The sequence below is a fragment of the Centruroides vittatus genome, unplaced genomic scaffold (genome assembly GCF_030686945.1).
Source record: "Centruroides vittatus isolate TY-2023 unplaced genomic scaffold, ASM3068694v2 contig_689, whole genome shotgun sequence".
In the NCBI taxonomy this organism is placed as follows: Eukaryota; Metazoa; Arthropoda; class Arachnida; order Scorpiones; family Buthidae; genus Centruroides; species Centruroides vittatus.
The window spans coordinates 275,671-301,496 of record NW_027122434.1 but is presented as its reverse complement, the minus strand read 5'-3'; the positions used below and the strand labels follow the sequence as shown (position 1 = coordinate 301,496).

The 25,826-nt window shown below is 29.9% G+C and overlaps 2 protein-coding genes across 4 annotated transcripts in view; one reads left to right on the top strand and one right to left on the bottom strand.

Annotated features, from left to right (window-relative positions):
• Positions 1 to 4,203: 4,203 nt before the first annotated feature.
• Positions 4,204 to 15,828, bottom strand: LOC136980293 (transmembrane protein 199). Its single transcript, XM_067276380.1, has 6 exons — positions 15,550 to 15,828; positions 10,712 to 10,794; positions 10,451 to 10,574; positions 7,665 to 7,783; positions 4,714 to 5,171; positions 4,204 to 4,569 (listed from the first exon to the last, which is right to left on the bottom strand). The coding sequence occupies exons 1-5, from the start codon at positions 15,725 to 15,727 to the stop codon at positions 5,097 to 5,099; spliced, it is 579 nt and encodes a 192-aa protein (XP_067132481.1). The 5' UTR covers positions 15,728 to 15,828; the 3' UTR covers positions 4,204 to 4,569; positions 4,714 to 5,096.
• Positions 15,829 to 18,082: 2,254 nt separating this feature from the next.
• The window catches only part of su(w[a]) (suppressor of white-apricot), a 58,046-nt gene continuing 50,302 nt past the window's right edge, over positions 18,083 to 25,826 (top strand). The window contains exons 1-2 of one of the 3 annotated variants that reach the window (XM_067276393.1): positions 18,179 to 18,301; positions 18,393 to 18,568. Coding sequence is in view for 1 of the 3 variants with exons in the window: in XM_067276390.1 (XP_067132491.1) it covers positions 18,117 to 18,301 (185 nt within the window). In the remaining 2 variants the exon portion in view is untranslated. Of the gene's footprint in view, positions 18,353 to 18,392; positions 18,569 to 25,826 lie in introns of all 3 variants that reach the window. The other 2 variants (XM_067276390.1, XM_067276391.1) reach the window with 2 other exon arrangements.

Sequence of the window (25,826 nt, the reverse complement as noted above, 5' to 3'; positions counted from 1 at the left end):
TATTCCTTCTTCCCTAAGAAACTGACGACTTTTTAAACTGAAATTGAATATTTTGAAATCGTTAAAACAATACTACGGATTTACAAAATTGAAATTGAATTAATTCTATATTCTTAATTAATTAACGCACAAATAATATCTAACACGATCCTTTTCTATTTATTTACTTTTATTTTTAGTCTTACGAGTAATTTCACATAAAAATATTAGGAATCCATATTATATTTGAAACTTAAATCAATCAGATTTAAAAATACACTCATTGATAAAAAAAAAAAGTTATCCATCGGAAAGGAAGAATTGAAATCAAATAACATTTTATTAGTAGAATGAAATGACGATGTAATAAGTGATTAGAAAATCATGGCAAAGTAATAATTTCCTGTGGAACAACGGTACAGTTCAAAAGAACGTTCAGTACCTTGTAGGATTACTTGGCTGTATATTTGCGGCGATACAGTCGGGTATGAAGACTGAGGGCATCGTTTGCCATCCTGTGACAGATTTGACCACAGGTTATACAAATGTTCTCTAGATCCCTCAACTAGGTAGACCGAAGTTGGCGTCCCATTTGATCCTACAAATGCCCAGTAAGAGATAAATCGGGAGATCAGGAAAAGGAAGTGTGGTAACGTGCAGTGGCGTAGCGTGGGTGTCAGCCGCCCGGGGCGGAGGAAAATTTCGCCGCCCCCTTATTTAGGTATTTTTACAAGATATTATTATTTATTGTGAAATTTTGCCGCCCTCTATAAGTGCCGCCCGGGGCGGGCCGCCCCTGCCGCCCCCACTACGCTACGCCACTGGTAACGTGACCAGACATTCTTGGAAAAACCTATATGTGCGCGTTGGAGTATTATCTTACTGAAAAATGCCAGTTTTCAGCCTTTCTATAAAAGGCAAAAAAGAACACGAGAGCGCAGGATTTTCTGAACATTCCATTGTACATACTATCAGTGCTCTTCCGCATCATCGCTACTGTCATATCGACTGAGATGGCTTTCCAGATTAGCTTGCCAGCAGTGAGGACTCAACAGATAGGCCTACTCTGTCTGGGGCATCCAAACTTTGCCCGATCTTTACATATACGTGCTTCCACGTATCAACTGCCCAATGTTTCAACACGCTCTGGTCAGAACGGCACAGATTGCAGGAAATTAAGCGAAAAGATCATCCTGTTTTTCTCCGTCTGCGCTATATTCTTTGTCAAAGTCAGCCGTGTGTAATGTCTTTGACTGCATCATGCAAATATGCATGATGTTCAAAAACTTCCAAATAGGTAGACTGAATATTCCGAACACATTGTGCATCCGTAAGCTTTTTTAGAAGATACCGGAGTCATTTTAAAGCACTCTAATGCATTATCTGGCGTTAAATAGGACCACAACATACTCACCTGAGACATAGCTGCATTTTGGGCTTCAATTTGAAAAAAATTTGTAACCTACAAATTCCCACTGTCATCCGTCCGTCTTTCCTTAATCTCGAGAACAGTGTTAGATAAAAGACGAGATCAAATATTAAAACCTTGGGGGCAGGACGCTCCGATTAACTACATATGAACGTCCGATGCAAACCGGAAGTCACGTTTTTTTCAATTCAAACCCCTCCCCGAAAGCAGTTAATAGATGACGGGCACGACTCTATTGTTAAAGGAAAAGTATGATGTACAGGGGCAAGCCACTACTAATTTGAGGCGGAGAGCATATATTTTAAGTTAAATAAATTAAAAATATGATTAAAATTTCAGCCCGGCATTCTGACGAGGTCACAATAAATAATCGCTCGTTTTATTTCAAATTATTCTAGCCGTTTCCTGATGATGATCTTCGAAATGTTCGGTTAACTGTGCGCATTTTACTTAAATATTAGTACAGTACATAGGTGATTGGTTTTGCATGCATAGTTGTACACAGAGTTTTGCAGTACTCAGACAATTCTATCTTTGTATTATCTTTTTTGTTTTCTTTTTTTGTCATTAGATGTAGTATTACAGTATTCCGATATGTGATTTTTAACTTTGTTTGCCTTGTGAACACTAAGAGAATCTTTTTTCCATACCCATCAAGGTATGGATAGGACCATCTTACCCATACCCTTGATTGATAGCGCCTAGTCCGGTAATATCGGATGCTGTCTCTCCCCAATTGGCGAGGAACAGCGCCCAATGTATCCAGAACAGGTCACAAGAAAAATTTCTTGTTGCTTGTCTGGATTAATTTAAATCTTGGGTCCCATATTGTAGGCTGACGCCTTAATCGCCTTGGCCATCCAGCGTCAATAAGTTAGATTTTAAAAATAGTTATAGTATATATTTCTTAATTGTACAGTTCATACACAAATTACTGGTAATAAAATATTCATACTAGCGAGATTGAGGCCGAAGTTTTAAACGCGAAAACGTATACGTTGGACGTTCAGCGCCGCTTTCCTGTAAGCCTAGAAGTTTGACAATTGAATGTCGGGCATGATTCCCCTGACTTTCCAAACGCTATTGTCAAACTTCTAGGTTTACAGGAAAGCGGCTCTGAACGTCCGACGTACGTCGCGTTTAAAACTTCTGCCTCAATCTCGCTATTATTAGTGAAAGATTGTTACATAAATTTGTAGTCTATAATCCATTGTTTTCGGCTCTACTACATTTTAAATGTGCTTGATCGTCTCGAAAATATTTTGTTCGCATTTGACGTACAGTACTTTTAGAAAGCCCCTTTAAAAATTAATTAAAAAAAAAAAAATGTTATCGATAAAATTTGATTAGCTAATTCGCGCTTTAAGAGTACATCCATTACTTTAAACATGAAATTCTCTTAAATTTTTGTACTTTTGTGTTAGTTTCGGAGGTGTTACTATGTTAACTCCGAATGATATTACGTTTAATATGTTAGTACATTTAATGTTAATTTTTATTTCAAGTTCGTTTCAATTAGGTTCTTGAAAATGCAACAGAAAATACATAATACTAAATATGAAAAACATTCACGGACTATCAAATGTCAAGGAGTTTATAGGGCAGAGGGATTCGCTTCTATCTGACGATAGAAGGGCACGTCTTTGGTGACATAAGATCGCATCCGACATTTTTTCTCAAATCATTACAAAATTACTTAAAAATAATTCCTTTAGTGAATCCTTGATGGCATGGAAAAAAGGACCAAAAAAAAAAAAGAAAAAAATTAAAACAGATATCAATTATAAGACTATACAAAGTAAACACGGAAGGAATCCGTTCTGAAGGCCAGTATTCGATTTTTAACATCTCATTCAACTGATTTTCTTATAAATGATGAAATAATGATACTGATTTTCTTATATAGTAACTTAATTATATTGATATGTGGAAAAAAATCAATCATAACAGCTCATTTCAGTTTTATTGCTAATTATATTTTTTTATTTTACATAAATTTATCACACATTTATGCCAAATATTACTTTGAGTGGTATTTTATTAAAAATCGTTATTTCACTGAGTCTTGTATATTGCAATAAATTGCATTTTAATTACAACTAATGGTTAAGCAAATATACCTATATATATATAGGTATATTTGCTTAACCATTAGTTGTAATTAAAATGCATTTATGCAATATATATATATATATATGGAAAAAAAATTTTCAAAAATATGTGCAACAGTATTTCTATTTCTGAAAAGATTTTTAAATTTTAAATTAATTTATAATTTTTTCTTATAATTAAAGTGTGTTAAATTTTAGAAGATTAAAGTAATGGGCTGTTACTAAATCCCCATGCATTTTAAATATTTACAATTTAGTTTTAAAAGAAATAACAAGGATCTGCAAAATATATTAGGAGATAAATTACTTAAGATCTAACATCTGTAATTTTAGAATTAAGGATTTTTAGATCAGCTTTGAATACAAAACTGTTATAATTTCTTTCTATCATTTAAAACTACTTATTTTCTTAACAAAAATATTTTAAGATTTTTTCATCTTCAATTGCTGCTATTTCATTGTTCGTCTCAAATATTGTTGTTAAGTAAAAGAAATGACATAAAGCATAATTTGTAAAGTTCATGTATCTTTATTCTAATAAAATTTATTGTTTGGGATGTAAAAATATTGTATCGAATTATTTATGATATTGTAAATACAAAAAGTTTCAAATTAAAATAAAATTAGCTCCTGATTTATTAAAATCCTATATCAAAGTAATACTATTTAAACTATATTTCAAAATAATGTTGACAAAATGTAAACTTTTATTTTCTAAATAGCAATTTTTAGACAGAATAGTTATTTACAACATACACTCCTCCTGTAATGTCATATATATGATATGATATGTCAGGTTCAGGCTTGATAGGTATCTAGGTAGCCATGGTTAAAGCCCTCGCCAAATTAAAAGCCAGTCCATTAAAGCCAAAAGCCTGTTATATAGTAAAGTAGGTTTTCCAAAAAGCATGAATTTAAAAAATTGACAAATCATTTTATCTGTTTTTTACTTATGTAGATATGTCTATGAACTTAAAATTAGATGTGCATGAGAAGTTTAATTTCACAGGAACTTTTTTACATGTATTACTGCTTACTGTAGTTCTGAGACTGTAATAAACAAATATATGATCTAAATAAAAATAAACAAACATGTTTTGGAAAATACAATTTAATTGTATTTAACTAAACAAATAAATAATGGTCTTAAAAAGAAAAAAAAATTGAAATTTGACAAACAAAAAAATTTCCTACTTATTCGTCCTCCAATGTTGATATATGGACACACTCCCGTTGTGGCATGAAGTTAAAAACAGTGACTCTCGGATTTGAAAAAAAATAGATAAAAATAATAATGATAATAATAACCTGTTAATTTAATTACATATAAAGAAGCATTTTAAAATTAACAAGATGTTAATTTTCACATATGACATATGGACCAGAAGTTTGTCAGTTAAATTGAAGTTTTACTGTATTGTATAAATTATTAAATTAATACCAAATATTTTATAAAAAATTAATTTAAATACCATTAACTGCACAGTTTAGTTTTACATAAAAGCAGACTTTTACTATTATAAATTGATAAATTTCTTTCAACAAAAAATTCTTCAAACTCCTTAAAAGTTTGATTTTTATACAATTGGAATTAGAAAATATAATTCAGCAACAGCAACTAATATTGCCAAGGAAAATCCAACACAAAATTTCTGAAAAAAAAAAAATTGAAAAATATTAAGAACAGTTTAATAATCAATTTTCAATACATATATAATCAATTTTCATATAATCAATTTTCAATACATTTATATAATCAATTTATATAATCAATTTTCAATACATTTTAAAAACAGATTAAAATTAATAGAAAATACCAGAATACTACTAATATGCTATAATTATAGAATTAGAACAGTTTAATTTTTTCAGAAATCATTTGCTTTGGAAATGCAGAAATTGCACAACCTTTTCTATGCTGTAGACAAAATGGCAAATTCTGTAAAGTTATGCAATTGGGTATGTGTTCTGTGGTTTTAAAAATAAAGAGCTCAAAGTAATTCATTCTTAATTTGTTTCTTTTTTAGGGCTATCTCAATTAATTAAAAATTATTTCATCATCAGAACTAAAACTTATATCCAGTTCCAAAGACAAAAACATATTTTGATTATTTTCAACACAAATATGCAACTTGCATACTGACAGCCATGTTGCAATAAAATTTGCTCAATCAGTGTTTTCAAAAAATTTCTGTATGGTTCAAGTTGCTTGGATAAAAACAGTTCAGTCAAGAAAAAGTTATCAGTGAGAATTTTTAGATAGACCTATAGATTCAGTGCTATAACAAGGATGGGAGCAAATAAAGCATTTTTTGCCTAGCTATTATAAGTAATGTCAAGAAAGCACAAAACAAAATTTATAAATAATAAATGAACTTTATATTCTGCAATCTATATTTTCAGTTTTGAAAATATAAATTTCAATAAAGATATCAATAATCTAATATGCAAAAAATAATTCTGTAAATAAAATATTTTCAATAAATATAAAATAAAATAAGTAAATAACTATTATTTTTGAAGTACAAATTAATAGTTTTCTAACAAAACCTTAATAATTATCTTACAACATGAATTATTATTTTCTTTAAGAACAGTTTATTTTTTGAAAAAATAATCATAATAGAAAAAAAATTAAATTTAGAAAAATATAGTTTCTCTGGAAAAGATTTAAAAACACTGTAGGAAAACATGAATTAATTATGCGCATAAAGAATTAAGAAAAATTAAATCAGTAAGTATTCTATAGTGTACTATTAGGTAAATATTTATTAGATAAAGCTTTCAAATGTTCTACACTACACTGCCAAACACCAGGATATGTAAAATACTGCACACACAGAACCTATAACCGGTGTGATATAAAAAAAACAAACAAATAAAGGATGCAGATCATCACAAACGTTTTCGAACTGTTGGCAGTTCTTCTTCAGGTGTGAGACTGAATTACTGGTGGGATAGAGCAAAGTGTTAAAGAAAATTCAAGAAACAATTATAAGGTGTTACACGAGATGCGTGTGTGTTCATTTAGTAGACCCAACATGACCTTAAAGTTCGAAGTCCATCAATGCCTGCCATGCCGTCGACAGGCAGCTGTGGCAGGCTTCTCTGATGACGTATGTCCGCTGTGTTCTTGCATTCTGACTTCCAAGGAAGTCAGAATGCAGGAACACATAGCGGACATACGTCATCAGAGAAGTACTTCTGCCCTCGCCACATACGCTGCCGATCCGGACATTGTGGCAGCCTTCCACCAGGCAAAACTCATACACACTACACAGCGAACACCTTAAGTGGCTTGAGGCCATTCAAATCTACAAATCGTCCCTCAATGAAAACTGCATCAATTTTAAGGATGAGTTGGTTCTGTCGACGGCATGGCAGACATTGATGGACTCTGAACTGGGTCTACTAAATGTACACACACGCGTCTCGTGTAACACCTTATAATTGTTTCTCAAATTTCCTTTAACAGTTTGCTCTATCCCATCAGTAATTCAGTCTCACACCTGAAGAAGAACTGTCAACAGTTCGAAAACATTTGCGATGATCTGCATCCTTTATTTGTTTGTTTTTTATATCACACCAGTTATAGATAGGTTCTATGAGCGCAGTATCTTACAAATGTTCGTAATAAATCTAAATTTTTGAAATCTTATACTATAATAAAAAGAAAATGGCAAAAAAAATACAAATATAAGGACAAACTTTTACCGATGGTTGAGTAACTAAAAATTTGTGTTAATACTTTTGATAATAACCCACTTTTATACATGTTACAAATTTCAATAAAACACTGAAAATATGGTAAACATGACAATTTGAAAGAGGAAAAGATGCTCTGCATGAATTATTATTCTTGCTTAAGTTTTGTTAAAAATATTATTTCGCAAAGTTATGTAATTAATACTTTTAATAAAATTTACATAATTATTATTGAATACCTTCTCTACTTTTTCCCTTTGAATCCATAACATGTCTGAAATGGGTTTTCACTCAAAAGTTCTAATATGTAAAATTTAATTATTTAAACTCCAGTAAAGCAGCATTTTGTCTTATTAGAATTTAACCTTCATATTACTCAATGTTTATTACATATATTTCATATTTCTAAATATTTAAGGTAAATTATCTGCAAAACTTACTGTAATTAAGTCTGATATTGAAAAGAGATATTCTGCTGCCTTAAATCCAAAAATAAAAGTTCCTGCAACAGTTAATACACCATTTAAAACTGCAGTAATTTGTGACCTGACAGTACGAACTGTAAAAAAAAAAATAAGTTGAACTGTTTTAATTTTAATATCATAAATTCATATTATTTAATGTTTTTAGAAATAAATGACGGAAATTATTTAATAATCACAATAAAATTACAAAATTTATTTTAAAATATACATTTAGTTAGGGGCTGTCTATTAATTACATCTGCATTTTTCTTGAAATTTTTACTCCCCCACTCCCATTGTCCCAGTTTGTCTAAGTTTCCCCTCTCCTCTTCAGACATCCAACAAATCTCAACCCTCCTCAAAACCTTTATCACTTTATGAATAATAAAGTGCATAAACCATATAAAATTTAATGAAATAAAATAGACATCCATTGAAATTCAATCCTTTCCCTCCCAACTTGTCATACTCTCCTCTCTCCCAATGTGGACATTTGTGGACAGCTCCTTATAATTTAAATTTAGGTACTAATATAATTTACTTTTTATCCTTAAAATATATTCAATTTACAATTTTTTCAATATTCTATTTACATAATAAATTTGTTTTAAAATAGGCTTTGTTCAAACAGTTAAAATTACAGAAATTTATAAAATTTAAATACGTGAATTTTAAGCAATAATTCATGAAATTCTTCAAATCAGAAAATACAGAAATGCTTGAAATAGTTGATATATGTATTCAGAAATTTGTATATTTTAAATTCACTCTCAATAAATTAAAAAATGTATATATAGAAACCTTATTTTCAAAATGTTAATATAAACAATTAATTTTACACAAATGTGCACTGCAAATCGCTATCTTATGATTAAGATTATCAACCGTGTCATTTTAATCTGAAGACAACAGATTGTGACTTTTTGCCATACAATAAGTTTTCAACAAATTTATTTGAGTCAATAAAAATTTTGATATTTTTGATTTGATTAAATTTATTTAGATTTAAAAGCAATGAAAGTTTATTATCTTTATTACAATTTATGAATTAAATAAGTTCCCCCCCATTAGTTCTAACTTCATTTTTCTAGAATTATATTTATATAAAACTTAACCTTAAATCTTTACAAAGTTATATACAATATCTACAGTTAGTTTGTTATGGTTAAAGCAAGATTTAAAAGAGTGTTGATATAGTTTAAATAAAACTTTAAAAGTCATGTTAATATACCTTTTCTTAGTGAAGAAAACCTTTGTGCAGTACACATAATCTTTAATTTACATAGATTGGTTCTATGTAAAATCAAAATCATGCAAATCAACATTTATATTGGAAATAGTACCTTTGAATCTAATCCTCTATTTTTTGTTGATGACTTAAAATGAAAAAAAAGTGAAATTTATTTATTTCTGTATCCTCTTTAGCTTGTAGATAAAAAAAAAATTTCCTTTTCTTTTTCAGTTGAAAATCTTGTGCCACTTCCGTTACTCACTTCTTTAATTCCAGCTTTTAACTAATTAATTTACTGAATGCATTAACAGCCTTATCTCAAAATCTGTTAACAAATCTTATTTTTTATTTTTATTTAATTTTTTATAAATTTCCTGATATTAATTTAACTATAAATCAAATTTAATGCATATTGTGTGAAACCATAATGTAGTACAAAATAGAGAATCCTATCTCTGAATATATAAGTTGAAAACCATAGTGACACAACTGAAACATTATAATTGTTAGTGCAAGCTTAAATATTAATTTTATTAATAAAATTACTTAATTTTAAACAAAGAATCAAATAAATAAAATGATTATTTTAAAATAACATGTTAAACTGAAACTTTAATGTGGAAATTTTGTCACAATTTTCTGAATTTTGTTTAAATTGAAATTGTGCAAATCAAGTATCATGTAAATTGAAGATATTAAATTTTATATTTTTTACTCTTATAACAATTCATACTATGTGGCTTTATAGCAAACAAAAAAAATCCAGAATAAATAATTAGATTTGTACATATTTCAGATTTTATTACACTTGGAATAATTTTTTTATATTATATAGATACAGTATTATTCTATTACCGTCAACTAACACCTATCTTATTATTAGGACATTTACACTGGTGTGATATACTTATTGCAAGTAACTATCATACCAGTGTAAATGTCCTATTAATAAGATAGGTCTTAGTTGACTACAATAGAATAAAAGATTAAGGATGTAAAGGCAACTAAATTAAATACGATATTAGTTTATAAAGCTCTTAAAATGTCCAATGCAAAATATTACATAGCAGAGGAAAAAAAATTATTATTTTGTTTCCTTTAATGAGTAATTTAAGCAACTAAAATATGCAAATTGATTACAGGAAATAAGTTTACATGAAATGTCATTTTAGTTTTGTTAGCATGTATGATAGGAAAAAAGCCATAAAAATATGTTAAATTAATATTTGTATTTGTTTTTTTATGCTAAATTATGAAAAATTAAAATCTTTAAATAAATTATTTAATAAGATCACCTACTTTAATTGTAAATAAAATTCTGAAATTTCGAATTAATATTTATTCAAATATATCATTTTACAACTTGTTTTTAAAGATGAAAAATATAATTTTACTTATTTTTGTTATTTAACACACAGTTATTTTTGGAATACATTAATTGTACCTTTCACTAAAATTTTATCTAAAGCACTGAAAATGCATTTTGAACTAAATTAATTACAATCGAAATCAAATCAATCAAAATCATTACTTTCAGACTGGAATGATGAACTTTTTTTAAATGAGGACATTGATACATTTTTTGTCATTTCATGATATTCTCTTTCCTCCTGTTCTGCTTTCAATTTTTGAATGCGAGCTTCTAATTCTGGATTCTGAAAATAATTATTTAAAGTAAATAAGTAATTTTATGGAGTGGAAAAAAATCTAAAACCTTATATAATAAAATTAAATTTCAATATTTTCATTTAATATACAAGTTTTATAAAATTATTCAAAGGTTTTCACTTACACGTTTTGGTTTGGGTGGTTTCCAAAAATCAATTTCACATCCATGTAACATTTCATGCAGATATAACTTTTTATTTTCACCATCTATTTAGAAGATATTGTTAATTTAACAACATATATTTTATGATTCTAATTAAAATATTACTAACTTTTAAAAATTATTATTATATAATTAAATCTTTAAATACAATAGCAGCAATAATTTTTAATATTTTAAAATTTCACGATTATTATTTTGTTAAAATATCTTAAATCAACTTATTAGAATTATAAGGACTGAACTGCTATGTTCAGGAAATCAAAATTATTCTTAAACTTAGAAACATTACAATAAATGTAAATTTAAAATTTCCTGAAGATAGCAGTTTGATTCTTATGATTTACAATATGGTGACAAGTCTCATGCATTTTCATATTGATATAGATATACAGGGTATCTCAAAAGAAAGTTTGTCGTCTGTCGATAAAATCTGTATTAATTATTAAAGTACACAGCTTAGGAATTTATTTCTTAAAAAATAATGTCGTCTAAATGTAAACCATCAAGCTCACAGCACTCATTTAAACAAACTGTGAAATTTCCCATGATGAAAGAGGTGATATAATTTGGCCCCCACACAGTCCCGATTTGAGCCCTACGGACGTTTTTTTTATGGGGATATCTCAAATCAAAACTTTACGTCAGTAATCTGACTACTCTCGTGCAGTTGAGAGAAAATATCCGTTATGAAATGGCAGTCAACACAGAGTCTACATGCCAAGCCGGGAAATTTCGCTGTTCGTTTAAATAAGTGCCGTGAGCGTGATGGTTTACATTTTGATGACGTCATTTTTAAGAAGTAAATTCCTAAGCTGTGTACTTAAATAAAAATTAATTAATAAAGATTTTATCGATGGATGTCAAACTTTTCTTTAAATTGATAAATCAAATATAAACTTTCTTTTGAGACACCCTGTATAATACAGACAAATATTTAAAAAACACATGGCATTTTACAACTGAACCAGTTATTTAAATTTTTAAATACTATATTAATAATAAACAACATGCTAGCTGTAACTTTTCAGTTTGCAACTGTGTTGTTTATTAGAGTGCATTTACTACATGATGATTCATTGAAACTAAATACATTATATGAAATATCTTCATATAAAATGAAAAGATGAACATGAAACACAAAATTGAATTCTTTATTTCATAATAAAATAGTTGAGCAAGGTATATTTTACACTACATGTTATACAACTTTCTAGAGAAATTACCGGTACTGGTACTAATAAAAAAAAAATCACCTCTAAGCCTTTGGATTTCCAGTACTGTTCGAATGTAGTAATTGAACTAATGTTTTCAATTCTTTATCCAGAATCTGCTTCAGGTTCTTATCGTTCCGATTGTGGAATGCCAAGAATCTCAAACATTTCAAATACAAATTTCTTGAATCAGTTAAATGCATTAATAGTACAGATTTGAATGATTGTACCCCCATAACTGTATTTTAATGCTGTGGCTGATCATTGAGGGAATAATATATGATTATCGACACAGATGGTCTTCACAGACATGTCACCATGCTTGAGATATCGTGTAGCTTTCCTTGAAGTTTACACTGTTCCCCAATTTGCTTGCCTTGTAAATTTTGAGTGATTGCAAGGATCTGATGTGGTCCGTCTGGAAGGATTTCTTTATAATGCTGGTGTTGTCCAAGTCGTCTTCTACATCGGGATTGGTGGCGTATCTTTTTTTGGCAATGTTGTATTTGTGTTCTTTAATCCTTCTTTGTATAGACCGCTTGGTCAATCCAAGGTATACATTGGATTGACAAGCGTAAAATGTAGAAAATAATAATACAGGTAAAACTCTTGTGGGTACTGCTTCCAAGCATCAAACTTTTCTTCACCAAACACCTAAGAAAAATTTTGATTGTCATCTAAATTGTCATAAGGTTTTACTTGGTAAAATTTTTTTTACATCTCAAATGTTTTATTTGGATATCAATTGATTTTGTTTAATAATTGTATTATTACATCAAGACATAAGATGATGGTGTACAATTTGGTCAATGCTTGACGACTGAACACGCTGCCAACCGAATGCTTTCAATATTCATTTCGGTCAGTGCTGCTGTCTGACACTTTCAATATGCTGTTTAGAAAAATCATTATAAAAATTTTTAATTGGCATAAATTTGAGCTTTTGTAATTCTGAGTAACATAATAAATAAAATTCATCTGTTTCTATTCAATTTTATCTTTATAAGCATAAAATTAAGCCACAGAACTGAATTAACTCTATGAGAAATCCCATGAACTCCGACCTATTGACCAGGAAGTTTGGCGAGCACATCACTGATAACAAGAAAGGCTTAAGTTTAAAATTTGAGCTTTCTAGACCCGGTAGTTTTTACTCTACGAGTGTCTGCAGTGCCAAATGAAGAAAAAAAAAGGAAGAAAATACAGCCTTTTTGGCAATTTTTGCACTTTACAATTGCTTATATTTTGGCAACCTCATTACATAAAATCTTAAAATTTTGCCACACTATTTAAGATAATTTTCTTTCGAACGAGATATTCAGAATTACTTCAGGTGTTTGGGGTGAAAAAATCAACCCCTGAAAATTAGTCACTCTGTAGTCAATCAGTGACTTTTTTACTTGATGGGGGTCACTGCCATGACTCCTGATCTTTAAAATGAACCTATAAAAAATTTTTTTAATATAAAATTTTGTAGAAAAGATTTTACATCATATTCATTTTGAAAAGATATGGTTATAAAAGCTACTGAAAAGCAGTTAAAGCAGTTAAATGTGTTAAACATCAATTTAATAAAAATTAATTGAATCAATGATCAACTGGATTATATGATAAATGTATTGAATGGTCAATCCAGCAAATTAACCATTTCAAAAGTTTTTCAAAACTACTCCAATAATTTTATATTTCAATTCAAAAATCGTTCATATACGAAAGATTTATCTTGAAAATCACGTCAATGTCTTCTTATATCAAGAAAGATTGCAAATTCTTATATTCTCAAACTACTGTGTTGAATATAATTTTAGAAGAATCACTATAGCCAAGAAAGCAAATTATTACTAGGCTATATATTTATGAAAACTTCCAAACATTGACTAAAATCTATATTTTTGTTGGGATTAAATTAAACTTTAGTATCTGCAACTGCATTAAAATAATTGTACAAAACCTTACATATCTGATTAATACTAAAATATTTGTTTGGCTGATGCTTCTATCACATATGTTTCTAAAATTGTGAAAAGTACAATAGAAATACATAAAAACCTCATTTAACAAACACATTCAATTCCTGAAAATTCTTTGTAAAGAAAAGATTCAAGTGCAAGTATCTATTAATTATACCATAAATAATTATCTTAATTCCACACTTACAAAATAATTTAACTTTTACTTAATACTTTAATTTTTAAAGATTCTATATACACTTTTTTAAATTATACTGTCTAGTGTTTGGTTTTTTGTGATAATAAATTTTCTCATAAAAAAAAAAAAGATATATTCAACAGTTCAAGTCATCTTACTATAATCAATATCGGGATTATTTTTTTTATAAGATTGCAGGTTTCATCTATTTTTTCAAAAAAATTCTTTAAAACAATCATATTAAGAGTTTTTTTATATTTATACTCCTTAATTATTTCTGTCACAACCTGTCTTTGTAGCTGAGTTAACTTCTATAGGAAATCTACTGCCAATTTTTTTTATGCCTGAATCATCTCTAGGATTGCTATCAATCACACTTCTAGAGATATTGTCTTCATTTGATAAATTTTATCCAAATCTAATTTTTCTTTAAGATCTTACTTTTTTATATACTCTTAGTTAATTGAATATTTTTAAAAAATGTCTTTTTCTACAATCTTCTTTGCAAAATTATTCTCTTAGAGGCTGTCCATAAATTATGTCCACAGTTTTCTAGAAATTTTTACTTCCCCTCCTCCTCTTGTCCCACTTTGTCAAAGTTTCCACCCTCAGGACGTCCTCTTCACCTTAAAATCTGTAAAATTTAACGTAATGGTTAATCTTTCAGCAGTGGGAGAGTCAGGTATGGTTCTATCCCTTAGTAGTGAAGAATATACCTGGAAAATTTTTAAAGTATTTTTTTCAAGCAATTTTTCTCATTTCCATTTCAGAAAAAGTATTTGTAAACAGTTATGTCTAGTAAAGAAAAGTCTCTTTTTATTGTTACATAATTCATTTTTATGTGAATTTTTTTTTGCGGTAGTTTTTGGTGATACCCCCAAAAGAATTTAGCGAATATATACGTCCCTCACCACTGCCACACGATCGCCCTCGACGTATATATATGTCCCTCACTGCTGAGTGGTTAAGACAAGTAGAACAAGGGGGGGAGGTCCAATGAAACCCAACCTCTCCCCCTTGTCCAACTACGCCCGATTTATCTTAATTCATGTGCATTTTAAAAAGAAGAAAGGGTTGAAGTTTACCTTGGTAGTCCCAATGGCCACACTTGGTTAGGTTAGGTTAGGTTAGGTTAGGTTAGGTTAACTACATTTTTAGTAGACATTTCCTTTGTTTCTTTTTAGGTATTCCTTTCTTCTGTCTACTAAAAAATGTAGTTAACCTAACCTATCTAAGCTAAACAAAGTGCAGCCATTGGGACTACCAAGGTAAACTTCAACCGAAAAAAAGAGGTTCCCAAAGAAATGGCTACTGTTTAGGGGTGGCCGTTATTAAAGGAAATGAATAAATTCTTTAATAACGGCCACCCCTAAACAGTAGCCGTTAGAAATCGTAAATTCATTATAAACATCAATCAATAGGATATTTATTGCAACATACCATTTAAAGTATCACAAATTCGATGTATCGTTTTAAAAGGTATAAGACGATTTTTGTTCTCTAAAATATTTCTCATATCCGCATTTAATTCGTCATGTTTATTTTCATAATTTTGCAATTTTTCGAGAAAAAGTTCTGAAGGACGAATCCCTACCAGCGGTTCCGAATATTCCGACATATTTCAAAATTTGATGATAATCTTACGTGAAAAAATGCATAATAAGTAATCGCTATGTGTTTCACTTAAATAAGCAAATATTTACACAATCAAAATCATCACGTGCACGGGTTACGGTTGGGCAGAAGCTGCACGGCTATATCGCCCCGTCAGCACTGTTGCCACGCCGATTAGCTTGCCATCGGTAGATTCCTTAGGCAATTATCGGTAGATTTCGGTAATTTTCGGGTAGATCGACTTTTTGTGGCAGAAAAAGGGTTGCACATAAACAATAACGTGTTTTTTTGTCATTTATTCTATTATAAACTATAAAACAATAAAAAACAAAAAAATAACACAAAACACTTACGTAAAAAAAATAATTTACTAATGTGAATGTATGTCTCTTTAATCCGAATGAGTAAATCCGGTAGACTTCCTTACAGCTATCAGGTTAGGTACAGTACATCTTTATTGGAAATTACAAATGCATTTTGGGCCTATGTAGGATTTAAGCCCCTCCTCAGTGTAATGCTACAGAAATATTAAAAATAAAAATAACAAAAAACTTAGTTAATTTACAAAAAACGCGCGTGTAGATAAACGCTACATAGGCCTGAAATGCATTTGCAATTTCCAATAAAGGTGTACCTAACCTGATAGCTGTAAGGAAGTCTACCGGATTTATTCATTCGGATTAAAGAGGCATACATTCACATTACGTATATACAGCTACAACATCTGACATTGAGAATAATTTACTAATTAAGTAGGTACATTTTGTCTTATTTTTCTAACAAAAAATTACTTTTTATTTTTCGGATATTAATAATAATAATTATTATTCAATATCTTCCGTTTCTATGTTGTTTAACACTCTATTTGTTATTTTTGAACTTGAATTATCTTTCACAGGAAAATCGTAACAGTATCTTTTTCCAACTAATTGTTTAGTGAGAAGTAAGCCAGGGATTGTTTCAGAGCTCAGTTTATTTCTTTGTTTTGTTTTTAACAGATTTATTGACGAAAATATTCTTTCCACATTAGCTGAAGAATGAGGTAGACACAAGATATTATCAACAAAACGAGACAACACTGAAAAAGCAAGAGTTTCATCGCCCAGAGCAATAGTTTTAATATTTCGCCAGAAAACTTGAACATCATTGCTAAACGATTGTATTTCTTGATTATTTCTTAAACTTGGCAATTACGTTAACATACTTAGCTAACCACTCCACTTGATTTACTTTGTATATATTAATAATTAATTTCTGTCTACATCCGGCTTGTTGTCTTTACAATTAGCGCATCTGTTGATAAAAAAAAAAAAAAAATTAAAATACTGTAATAATAAACTAAATATAATTCGTACAATAAAGGATATAACTAAAAATACTGAATTTTATATTTATTTAATTACTGCGACAATGATTTAGTGCGAAATAGACCAGCTATAACATTACTGAAACGGCATTTTTTCTTTTTTAAAACTCTTTCCGCCCTGTGGGCCCACGGGGCCTCTTTTTATCAAACCCATTATGGGTTCGGCCATGCCTATAATGGGCGGCCGGGTGGTGAAGGACGGGGCTCGATATCTGGACGGACCACCCCCGAAAAATTCCTAAGTTTTTTCGACTCGTCCGGATTGTATCCCGGGTCCTCCAGAGCGGTAAACTGCTAACTTATCGTTCGGCCATTTAACCTCGTTAACAAGACTTTTTTTTTTAACTCTTTCCGCCCTGTGGGCACTAAGAGGGCCTCTTTTAGTAGGCCCATTATGGGTTCGGCCAGGCCCACAATGGGGCGACCGGGTGGTGAGGGACGGGGCCCGACATATCCGAAGGACCACCCCCGAAAAATTCCTGGGGATTATTCGACCCGCGTTAACAAGACTATCGATAGCTATTCGATCGATACCTGAGAGAAAGACCCCTAGTAGAAAGACGTTTTGCATGCTCAGTGTGCGTACACTATCGAACAAAATAAATTTGCTTGAAGTTAAAACGTTTTGATAAAGGTATACCTTTATCAATATTAATTGAGGCAAGAAGCTTTAATATATTAAATATATTAAAACGTTTTGCTTAACTTAATATTTTGACTTATTCAATGTGCGCTATACTATTTTATCTTTCGCACAACGTTTTGTATAAAGATGTTTTTGTCGCCTCATTGTGCATCCAGCCTTTGGCCAATTTCGGATTTTCCCCGTTACGTATACATAGATTACATAAATCTTGAATTTATAACTAATACATTTTTTTCATTAATTTATAAAGTAATGATATAAAAATTATTTAGACAAGCATTAATCATTATTTTTATAATAAAATAAAAAAAAACAGCAATTTATGTTAAAGGTGGCAACAACTATTATCAAGGCCGGATTTAGGATCGAAACGTCACAAAAATGGCGACTGTAGAAAATTACTGGGCGAAGAATTTTGATGAAAGAAGTAAGAATGAAGAAGAAGAAGAACTGTTGGTCTTTGGATATAGTTGTAAACTGTTTCGTGACGATGAAAAAGCACTTTATATAGACCAAGGGAGGCATTTAATCCCTTGGATGAACGACGACAGCTTGATGATTGACAGGTCCGTTGCGTAGCAACCAAATCATCTTCGGAAATTTTAGAGAATTTGAAGGTTTTTTGAATTATTTGTTATCTATAATTGCCTTGATCAGTTTTGTCTAGAACTTCCGTAGGAAACCTTAAGAAAGGAGGAACAAGAAGTGGAGCTATCAGGACACACACAACTTGAGATTCGTAACCAAAAGAGTCCAAGACCAGAAAGGAGCTTCCTTAATTCTCTTGGTTTAATTGGATTTTAGACGTTAAGAATTTATATAATTTATTAATGGTAACAAATTTACTTTGTGATTATAAGCTAATATAATTTACAGGTGGATTGATCGTTTTACAGTGTTGTAACTGCATATTTCCCATTTACGGCCAATAATTTGATAAATATTTCCGAAATTGTAATTCCATTCCATTGTCTTGTTTATTAAGCATTGATACGTTAAAATTTTTAAAGATCATTCCAGAAAAATGAATAATCGGCAGATAAAACCTATGATACATTTTAAGATAAATATTAGCTTAGATATATCTATCTAAAATATGAAATGCTCAAGTGTTGATTTATTTTAATAAAAAATGATGAAAACCAGGAATTTACATCTCAGTAACCACCAGTTCATTGACGATTCTTATTTTTATTAAACGCTTTTAAGATATGTCGTTTATTTTTCTTGTGAAATTAAATAAATAAATATATATATGAAGCATGCAATGCTATAACATTACGAATACCATTTTTTCTGCAGCAAAAGAATATTGTGGCAATATTGGCAGTGTAAGTGGTTGTATTTTGAAGATGAATTTATGTGAAAATATAACATTTAAAGTGCTAGAATTCAAGTCATGTGACTTTTGGTGCTCAAAACATTACAGCTTACATTTACATCATTTTGATATTCCAGAGAATTTGTGACCTAGTGACTTTTTTAGCATTTTATTGTAAAATTGAAATGAATTTGTACATTAGAAAAAGTGTTTTTTACTTCTCCTGAAAAGTTTCTTTTTTGGCATTTACAACATTATAGCATTGAACTTGTATAAATACCTAATAATCCACATGGTCTGTGTAGTGAAGAACCATTAACCATTAATAGCTTAAAATTATTACATTTGAGATTGCAATATATTTTAAATATAATTATTATTAATTAGTGCAGATATCATAGTTTCAATAGTCACACTGTAACTGATTTGCATTTGAATAGTCAATATATGCATTATGTACTACTAGATGACATACCTGGTAATATTAAATTATCTTAAGAAAACATCAGATAGGTTGAAAACCATGCATGCATTTATTAGCTAGTGATTATACAGGTATACATTGAATAATTGCTTCCATCTTGTCAACAAATTTTGTTATTTTTCTTTGATGCTCTCTTAATGAAATCAATCTTGTTTTATTTATATATCTTTGTATAGATCTTTGTGAATATTTTTATAGCACAAGTTAAAGAATTCCTCTCAAATGATGCAGAAAAAAATTCATAGTAGAGCAATATATTTCAAGAGAAAATAATCAAAAGTGTATGGAAAATAATATTGTTTTTAAATACTTTAAAAATATTCATTCATTATTAAGTTTTATGTCAGAAGCAAGAGTAAATTTCAAGTATTTTAATGATGGGACAGTAACTAAACTTCAACAGTGCCATAACTGATTTTAGCCAGTTGCACATCATTATTTAGATCACATTCTCAGTGAATTAATAAAACAATTTAATTATTATGTCCAAGATGGGATAACTGAATATGAAGTTGGTATTTTTGGTGTCAAATTGGTCTGTAAGCAGTGAGGTCAAAGATTTGCTTGCTAAAATAGACTTTTATGGTCATTTGAAAGAAATTAAAAAAGAAAATTTGCAAAATTGGACTTTCACAATTTTTTTTATAAAATATAATGGAATGTGTTTGTAGGAAAATATATACAGTATAAGTAAATAAAAAGAAAGATAAATTTTCCAAAAATAGTTAAGAGGAAAAGAAGACAAAATTCAATAGCACTGCAAATCAAAACAAACATATCTATCTATAAAGGCCCAATATGGGTACAATGGTGACACAAACATACTAATAAAATTTATCTTTTATTTATAAGTTTCTATTTTAAAATAAAATTTAATTATGGCATTTGTGAACAAATCTTTTATAAGACCATGATAATTGCTAATAACAGTATGAAAAAATTATTTTAGTCATTTTCTAATAAAATTTTATTCTAATTCATGTAAAATTTTGTTGTTTGTTTTAAAAATGAAAGAGTTCAAAAAAATAATTTTTTTTAATTCTAAATAAATTATTTTCTTTAATATTAAAGAGAGCTCTATATATTTATATGTTCAAAAATACAAAATTAGAGTTTAAATTTTATAAAATGATAAATATACTGTTTAGTTTTAAATACTTGTTATTATCTGTTGCAACTTGGTTTAATATTTCGTTTAGAAGAATCCAGTAGAAAAGATTATAGTTTGCATTAAAAAATTTTTTTTTAATAAAAATACTCAAATAAAATAGGTAAGATGGTTTAAGAGATTATATCACATATTTCTAAGAGACTATTGTGTTTCTAAGAGACTGTTTTGAAATATTAAACTATGAAGTATCAAATTTAGTATTAAAGAAAGAGAGTTTCATTTTTAAAAAAAATTAAGTTTTATTAATAAAGTTGATGTCTTTAATGTGATGCAAACATTTTAAATTTTTTTCAAGAAATGATTTAAGAATAGAAATAATGTTTAATTTTTAAAAAATTTAAATTACATTATAATTTTTTAAAATTACATTGTATTTCTATTCAAATTTTCTATTATTTTGACTAGATATACAATATACAATGCATTTATTTTTTGGCAGTGTTCAATAAGTTTAAAAAAAGGTGTTAATATATTTTGGCATTAATACATTGACTTATATTGTGTTTTAAAATTATATTACAGTTGATCATAATTACATTTAACTATTATAATAATAATAATAATAGATATAAATGAAAATAATTTAAATTGAAATTTTTTACTTGTGCATAGATATTATTCCAAAACTAGTTTTTATGTTTATTCACTATTTGATTTTAAAGTATCTGATATTATTTTCATCTGGAATATATATAAAAATAATAATGTAATTGTGTGGTAGCTATGTTTCAGTATTTTGAATAACTGTTTTATTTATTCTAAATGAAATTTGTATAATATATTTGTTAAAAATTATAAATAATATATATTTTAAGTATAAAAAGTACATAAAATATTTTAAAATTAATTTAAAAAATTTTTTAAAATAATTTAAAGATTTACCTCTTGCATATATCTTATCTCAATCCTTAAATTGTCTTATATTATTGTGATGAGTAGTAAAAGACTGTGATGAGAAATTTATTTTAGCTGATGTTTTTCATTAGTAGAAATTTCCATGCCTTTCATGGAGAATATTCAGATCATCAGTTACCATGAACATATTGGGTCTTGTTTCATTGCACTTTTTTGTTTAGAATTGGGCTCTGATTCTAGAACTTATTGCCAACTTTGAATGAATGAAAAACAACTGTATTTGAATATTTTATAATTCATAAATTAAATAATTTGGATAAAATATGTAATGTCTATATAATCCAAGTAGTGAAATTTTACTACATTTTTGATTATGTACTTATATAACTACTACTACATTAATTATTGAAAATCTAGTATAATTACATATCACAACAAACTCTAAAAGCATAACTAATTTCTTGCAGCTTGTTTCAGAATATATGATACCATAATTAGTGTATCTGTTCTGTGTAATCTGTATAAGTCAATAATGGTTAAAGTTGTGAGTTAAAACTTAATAGTTTTAAAATTCAAATCAAGTTATAAGATTAATACACTGAAACCTCAATCTATTGTTCCTGCACCAATCGTTTTCTCTCATCTATCAGTTGTTTTCTCCAGTTTCAAATAAGGATCCATATATGTAATGTTTTTCCTGTATTCCTCATTCCCTCATAATTTTTCCTTCAATGTTCATTCTGTATTTTAACTAAAAGAAAAATATTATTCCTTATCAATTGTTATACCAACAATAGAGGGTGCTAAATTGAGACACTGATTTTTGTGTACTAATAATAAAATCATCCCATATTTAAAAGTTAAAAAAAAGTTAAAAGTTTCATACACAAACTAACATTTGTGTATGAAACTAAACCAATTCCCCAAATAGCTCCTCTTAATATACTGTACTTATCTAATAGCGTAATAAAAATACAGTATTACCTGGTCTTGTTATAGTTGAATTGTAATTTATGCTGGATTCCTCATTCATAGATTTTTCCCAGTATGTCGGTACCCTTCTTCTCAAGTTGCACCCTCGTTCAGCCCCAACCAGCATCAGAACATTGTCAGCATAGACAATGGTATCTATTTGACCAAAGTTGCAGTTTAGAAGTGAATTGAATGTAATAATCCATAACGGGACCACAGAACCACAGACTGACCCGAGGACAGCCAAGAACACTTTCCTGATAGGTGATTTCCCCATATTTAAGTATGACCATTCTGTCCTTTATGAAGTTTGCAAGAAGGTGGTAAAGGTTGGCTGGCAGTTGATAGATCTTAATCTGTGCATAATCAGGGGCCACACACAGTATCAAAAGCCTTGGATATGTCAAGGCTAATCCCCAGAACATTTTTTTCAAGAAGGGTTTGTATCTTGTTGACAACTGTATGGATGGCATCACTAGTGGATCCTTGATGTTGAAACCTGAATTGCAGTTCACTTAGTTTCTATGTTGTCTCCAAATGCCAAGCAAACTTGGAGGTAATTAACTTCTCAAGAACCTTACCAAACATCTGTAAGAATGAAATAGGGCAAAACTTCACTTTCAGTTGACTTTGGCACTGGAATAATTTTAGCTATATTCCAGACTCATGGAAAAATTCCATGCTTTAGGCAGTTGTTGAAGATGTCAATGAGGGATTGTTTGGTTTGCTGTCAAATTCCCTAGGTCATCTCTACCAATATTCTGTTTATACCAGGGGCTTTACCTTTACATAGATCTTGAATTATATTATCAATTTCATAATGGTCAAAATAGGGCATGTTTGGGGGTGTTTACTTCTAAATGAGTCTCATCTTTAATACCTCTCTGCTATTCTGTGTCGTCTTCTGGACTGTCATCCATGTAGAAAGTATCCATATGAGCCTTGATGGTGTTTAAAAGGCTGTCTGTAAAGACTCCATTCTGTTTGATGGTTTCACAATCTGCCTTTTCTTAAGTTTACCAGTACAGAGTTTGGTTAAATAGCCCTATGGGTTGTTGGAAGCCTGAATACAATAACCTTTCCCGGAGGGTAACTTTGCCTTCTTAATCATGTCTGTGCAATTCTTCTGATGGAAGAGATACTGCTGTTAAGTATCCTAAGTGGCTTGGACTTACCATTTCTGATAGTTTTTCTTTAGGGTATTGTTAGTTGTCTTGAGATCAGTTAAATCAGTTAATTAAGATATAAGTCAGTCCCATGGTGGATTCATGAGACTGGCTTACGTTTAAATGTGATTCTGGGGTGAACATGTCACAGACCTTTTTGATTTGATTGATGTTAAAATCCAGTTGTGATTTGATTGATGTGCCTTGATAGAATCCTCCATATTCTGGGTACTAAGGTGCTTATCTAAATAGCTGTTAATCCCTTCCCAATTGGCCCTGGATAAATTATACTGCCTACTGGACTCAACGTCTATTGCTGAGAGGGGAAAAGTTCATGTTGTTCTCAATATAAGCATGGTCACTCAATGAGTCTTCCTGTATTACCCCTCCAGTCAGTTGTGTAGTCCAGGCATCCTGTGTAGAAGTTGTTAAATCTATCCTGCTCTTTCCATTACTTGATACATAAGTTGGGGGGAGTACAAGTTGTTGATGAGAAGTAGGCTGTGAGACCAAGGAAGTCTTCCTTGGTTGAGGAGTCAAGGTATTCTTCCTTGGTCTCAACCACGCCCATCTGACTTCTCCCTTTCCCGTGCTGGAAAATGTGCATTTGAGTCCCCCACAATATTAATACATTCACCAGGGAATTGGTCAGTAGTACATTGAAGCTTACGCAGGTTATTGTTGACATTGCCATCATTAGGGAAATAAATATTAATAATAATCATTCTGCCTGTGCTAGTATAGATTTCCATGCAGATGATGTACTCACTGCTCAGTTGAGCATGATGCAAGATAGAAAGATTCTTGCCAGAAACAATGATGATAGCCCATGGGTAATTAGTGGTATCTTTTCAAACACAGCAGTGTGTGGGAAGACATGCTGGAATATTATTTTGACAGTATGGCTCCTGTACAAAGATTAGATCATATTTATGAACATGGAAGCTGAGTAGGGAACAATGCCTCTTCCCTCATTAATCTGTAGTATATTTGTCTTTGATGTATTAATAAATTCCAGTCAGTTCTAACTATAATGTTGGCTTTAACTCTCTGATAAACAGTACAGAAGCTATCCCTTGCATTGTGTGTGATCGTATTCCCTTTGTAATGTTTGCAATTTATGCACATTGGTTGCTTTTCTGTTGGAACTGTTTTTGTAAGCTTGTTTCCCTGAGCAGTGACTACAGGTGTCATGCTCTTGGTTACAATTTTTTATAGAATGTTCATATTTGCAGTAACAAAAATACTGCTAAATAGGGCTGAAATCAGTAACCCAGTAGTGCAACTACTTCATATTAATCTTATTACAGGTTAGCAGATGTTTCCTCATTTGGAGATACCTCAGCAACCTAGTTTTTAAAAGAACTTCCTTTTCTCTCATGTTAAACTTGACCTTGAATCTGTTTTTGAATTCTTTTGTATAGTTGTCACTTATTATAGGGTTTTGCTCATAGATTAAATTGGTAGATTACCACAGGTACATTGAGGGGGAATGAAGAGATGATTATATGAGGCTGTTTCTTCCGTGGCTGCTACATAATTATCTCAGGAATTTTGTTTCTGATTTTATTCTCTAATTTACCGATGTTCTCCCTTTTTTGTAGTTCCACAGCGATTCTACCACCTCTGATGTTCCTAATTCATTCTATTTCAACCCTGAGTTCAGAAGGTTTGATTTTGTGTTCTAATAGTTTTCATACTTCTATCACTGTTTTTACTTTCCCCATTTTTATAAACGAGTAGTAGTACTTTTATGAGTGTTTTGTCTTTGGGATTCTGTGGAGTGGCAACCACCCTTCCAGATTATAACTCTGTACTAAACATTGGTAATTGACTACAGCATATAGGTTTGTTAGTTTCCAGTGCTGAGAGTTGCTCAGTCACTTCCTTCTGAGATTGTTCTATGACATTCCCAGGTTCTTTTTTCAATTAAAAGATCTAGCTTGTTAGAGATCTCTGCAAATTTGCAATCTATGAGATCCAAATCATACATATCAATTACATGGTGCATACAGTTAATTATATACTCAGATGGCACTTTGTTCCAACCTTGGCATATTCATTATTTGCTAAATAGCCTTTTAGTTCTTGCAAGACCTTAAAAGCAACCAGTCTTTTGCTT